The sequence below is a fragment of the Nanorana parkeri genome, unplaced genomic scaffold, assembly GCF_000935625.1.
Source record: "Nanorana parkeri isolate BGI_ZX_2015 unplaced genomic scaffold, ASM93562v1 scaffold3511, whole genome shotgun sequence".
In the NCBI taxonomy this organism is placed as follows: domain Eukaryota; kingdom Metazoa; phylum Chordata; class Amphibia; order Anura; family Dicroglossidae; genus Nanorana; species Nanorana parkeri.
This window is the reverse complement of record NW_017309779.1, coordinates 1143-5947: the sequence shown is the minus strand read 5'-3', so window position 1 is coordinate 5947 and position 4805 is coordinate 1143. Positions and strand designations below refer to the sequence as shown.

The 4805-nt window shown below is 56.1% G+C and overlaps 1 protein-coding gene across 1 annotated transcript in view; it reads right to left on the bottom strand.

Annotated features, from left to right (window-relative positions):
* The window catches only part of LOC108803228 (V-set domain-containing T-cell activation inhibitor 1-like), a 5035-nt gene extending 1459 nt beyond the window's left edge, over window positions 1-3576 (bottom strand). Inside the window, exons 1-3 of the mRNA XM_018575068.1 lie at window positions 3513-3576; window positions 1751-2098; window positions 356-619 (exon numbers count right to left, since the gene is read on the bottom strand). Of these exons, the coding sequence (XP_018430570.1) occupies window positions 356-619; window positions 1751-2098; window positions 3513-3576 (676 nt within the window). The remainder of the gene's footprint in view (window positions 1-355; window positions 620-1750; window positions 2099-3512) is intronic.
* Window positions 3577-4805: the final 1229 nt, after the last annotated feature.

Here is a 4805-nt window from a genome sequence, read left to right as displayed (position 1 = left end):
CTACCCAAAGGCGTATCTGCAACCCATTGCTCCCCTGGTGTCCTGCCCAGTTCCTAGCAACCAGTGATATTGCTGGTTGCTAGGAGCTGGGTGGGACGCCGGCCAGAGTGTCCCAGGTTGCTAAGAGCTGGGCAGGGAGAAGTGTAAGGACCATCCGCATCTCCCCGCCGGGGCTCTTATCAACCTGGGATGGTCTGGCCGGTGTCCCAATGTCCAGTGATGTCACTGGTTGCCTGGAAGCCGTTGGACCTCCAGGCAGCTGGGGTCTTCAGAAGGAAGGCTCAACAATGGTTGCCACCAAAATGTCAAGATGAACACATTTCCTTTACAAAGCAGCACTTGAATTGTTGCCCACCTGTGAACTTGGCTTGGGCCTGCGCCTGGGCCAAATTGTTTTTTATGATGCAGGCGTACTGCATGTCCTCCACGGCGCCTGTGAAGTCCGATATCACCTCAACCATAACGCTGAGCCCCGAGACGTATTTGGTGATGGAGGAGTTGGTGAGATCTTCTTGGGACGTGCTGTTCAGCCAGGTGACGGTCGGTTTGGGGTACCAGCTGGGAGACTCACAGCGCAGGGTGGTTGGGGTGGTGTTGGTCACTGTGATGGGGGTGAATGCTGCAAGCGGGAGAAACAAAGGGTAATATTTACAGACAGCAGATACTACTGGATGATGGACTACTGGTCAGAGACGTAGACAACAAGAACAAGTTACATACTGGCCATATAAATTCTCCTCCTTTACCCCAGTGGTCTCACCTGCCCTGGTTGCTCTCTCTTCTCAACTTTCCCTGGTTGCCCCGCTTCTTCTGCCCTAGTGGTCCCACCTCCCCCCACTATTCCCCTCCCTTGTCCCAGTGGTCTCACTTCCCCTGGTTGTCCCCTCTTCTTTTGCCAAAGTGGTCTCGCCTCCCCCCATTATTCTCATCCTTCGTTCCAGTGGTCTCACCTCCCCTGATTGACCCCTCACCGTTTGCCCAAGTGGCCTCCCCTCCCCCCATTATTCTCATCCCTCGTTCCAGTGGTCTCACCTCCCCTGGTTGACCCCTCTTCTCACCTTCATGGTTGCCCCCTCATCTTCTGCCCTAGTAGTCTCACCTCCCCCCCCATTATTCCCCTCCCTTGTCCCTGTAGTCTCACTTCCACTGGCTTCTTTTGTCCGAGTGGTCTCACCTCCCCTAGTTGCTTCCCCTTTTTCTCCCCAGTGGACTTGTCTACCTCAGTTGCCTCCCATCTTTTGCCCCCAGTGGTCTCACCTACCTCCTGATCACCTTTTTCACCCTGATGGTCTCCCCTGCCCCACGTCCCCCAAGTTTTGCCCTGATGGTCTCCCCTGCCCCACGTCCCCCAAGTTTTGCCCTGATGGTCTGTCTTACCCCACGTCCCCCAAGTTTTGCACTGATGGTCTCCCCTGCCCCATGTCCCACAAGTTTTGCCCTGATGGTCTCCGCTCCCCCAAGTTCTGCCCTGGTGGTCTCCCCTCCCCCAAGTTCTGCCCTGGTAGTCTCCCCTCCCCAAGTTCTGCCCTAGTGGTCTCCGCTCCCCCAAGTTCTGCCCTAGTGGTCTCCCCTCCCCCAAGTTCTGCCTTGGTGGTCTCCCCTCCCCCAAGTTCTGCCCTAGTGGTTTCCCCTCCCCCAAGTTCTGCCCTAGTGGTCTCCGCTCCCCCAAGTTCTGCCCTGGTGGTCTCCCCTCCCCCAAGTTCTGCCCCGGTGGTTTCCCCTCCCCCAAGTTCTGCCCTGGTGGCCTCACCCCCCACGTTGAGGCTCAGCTTGTTGGATCCCGTCCCCTTGGAATTGGTGATGGTGCATTTGTAGGTCCCGGCGTCGTTCAGCGGCACATTGCTGAGCTTCAGGGAGGCGTTCCCGTTCACCAGCTCAGTCAGGAAGAGCGAGGTCCGTCCCTTGAAGGCGCTGTTCTGGTTGGTCAAGGAGACCTTCCCGTTCTCGTATTTGTAGACGCTGCCGGTGACCCCGTCCTTCTCCCACAGCACGTCGCTGGACTTTTTGGGGTCCGGCGTGAACATGCAGCCGAGAATCACATTGCCGGAGATCTGCGCCACTGTGTTCGATGTCGTCACATCATTGGTGGTGCTGTTACCTGCGAAGAGCAGAAAAGGGGGTTCCAGGTCTGTAATATCAGGGTGCTGCATGAGAAGCATTTCCTCAGTCTCCCCTCCGCCAATCATCAGTCTGCTGCAGGCAAGAGGAAGCATTTGCTCACTCTCCCCTCCCCCAGTCATCAGTCTGCTGCAGGCAGAAGGAAGCATTTCCTCAGTCCCCCCTCCCCCAGTCATCAGTCTGCTGCAGGCAGAAGGAAGCATTTCCTCAGTCCCCCCTCCCCCTGTGATCAGTCGGCTGCAGGCAGGAGGAAGCATTTCCTCACTCTCCCCTCCCCCAGTGATCAGTCTGCTGCAGCCTCTCAGGAGAGAAATATGGGAGCTGCTGACTTGTCTCTGAGGTTGCACGCTGTGAGGGAGTCATCCCGATCCTTTCTCACACTGCCTGGTAGATCACTGCCCTGGAACAAGCATGCAGCCAGTGAAGCATCGAGACACATGCTATGCGTAGGATGAGGTGAAGGAAGCAGATGAGTGATGTTACCTGCGGCGCTGAGACCGATGATCAGAGCGATGACGGCCACAAGGAGGATGATGATGGCAATCATTCTGCAAAGAAAGTAGAATTAGTGATCGGGGCATGTCGGGGGGGATGGTCCCTGGCCACGCCCCTTTCATTCATTGGTCCTAATGCAAATGCAGCCAACCTGGGAACGCCCACTCCTCCAGACTGACACCCACCCATCAAGCGTTTTGATATTTGCATAACTCCTCCCCACATCCAGCCCACTGCATGCACCAGAGCTGAGAGGAGTACTGTCCCATGTACCGGCATTCACATTGCCGGAGATCTGCGCCACTGTGTTCGATGTCGTCACATCATTGGTGGTGCTGTTACCTGCGAAGAGCAGAAAAGGGGGTTCCAGGTCTGTAATATCAGGGTGCTGCATGAGAAGCATTTCCTCAGTCTCCCCTCCGCCAATCATCAGTCTGCTGCAGGCAAGAGGAAGCATTTGCTCACTCTCCCCTCCCCCAGTCATCAGTCTGCTGCAGGCAGAAGGAAGCATTTCCTCAGTCCCCCCTCCCCCAGTCATCAGTCTGCTGCAGGCAGAAGGAAGCATTTCCTCAGTCCCCCCTCCCCCAGTCATCAGTCTGCTGCAGGCAGAAGGAAGCATTTCCTCAGTCCCCCCTCCCCCTGTGATCAGTCGGCTGCAGGCAGGAGGAAGCATTTCCTCACTCTCCCCTCCCCCAGTGATCAGTCTGCTGCAGCCTCTCAGGAGAGAAATATGGGAGCTGCTGACTTGTCTCTGAGGTTGCACGCTGTGAGGGAGTCATCCCGATCCTTTCTCACACTGCCTGGTAGATCACTGCCCTGGAACAAGCATGCAGCCAGTGAAGCATCGAGACACATGCTATGCGTAGGATGAGGTGAAGGAAGCAGATGAGTGATGTTACCTGCGGCGCTGAGACCGATGATCAGAGCGATGACGGCCACAAGGAGGATGATGATGGCAATCATTCTGCAAAGAAAGTAGAATTAGTGATCGGGGCATGTCGGGGGGGATGGTCCCTGGCCACGCCCCTTTCATTCATTGGTCCTAATGCAAATGCAGCCAACCTGGGAACGCCCACTCCTCCAGACTGACACCCACCCATCAAGCGTTTTGATATTTGCATAACTCCTCCCCACATCCAGCCCACTGCATGCACCAGAGCTGAGAGGAGTACTGTCCCATGTACCGGCAGTCACATGTGGGGGTCTTGCCCTGTCCCATGTACCGGCAGTCACATGTGGGGGTCTTGCCCTGTCCCATGTACCGGCAGTCACATGTGGGGGTCTTGCCCTGTCCCATGTACCGGCAGTCACATGTGGGGGTCTTGCCCTGTCCCATGTACTGGCAGTCACATGTGGGGGTCTTGCCCTGTCCCATGTACCGGCAGTCACATGTGGGGGTCTTGCCCTGTCCCATGTACCGGCAGTGACATGCGGGGTCTCACTCTGTCCCATGTACCGGCAGTCTCACCCTCTCCCCTATGTGACATTTGCTCCTATTGCAGTGCTGTTGGACGGTGCCGGTGGTGTGTGAACAGTGTCAGACATTGTAGCCGCCGGGTGTGCACAGTGCAGGAGGGAGAAACCTCATCCACATTCCTCACACACCAGACAGGAAAATCCACATCTGACCCTCCGGCGGGATTCCCAGTGTTCCGTGTTGCATGTCACACGCATGGTGACAGACATGTGTCGGTGTGAATGAGCCCACAGGATTCCCCTTTGTCTTTCACCCGCAGATGTGAACCAGCCACCCAGGAAAGACATGTATTGTCATACAGCAAAGTGACACCCTAAAAAATGACAGAGGGATCTCCTGGAGATTGTTGCACCTCCCCCCTCCCCCCTCCCCCTTCTTCTCATCTCCTCCGCGGGTGACATTTCCGCCTCTTTGTCACATGGACATTTCTGGTTACAATTCTCCGAATTCTTTATGGAGCCGCGAGCGTCGCCGAACACGTCATACAACATATATAAAGCGTGTACACCCCGGAGATCTCCACCTGTGTGTAAACAAGGGACCCGCCTGGCGCCCGTCACCAAGGAAAACACCAAACCAACCGCAGGTCACCCTGGGGGTGGGTGAGAGGTCGCCTCGAGGAACTACAACTCCCAGCAGGCCTTAGGATTGCTCAGATGTGTGAGTCTCATATCATCTCATAAGAGGAAACGTGAGATACAAAGTAACCAGCGAG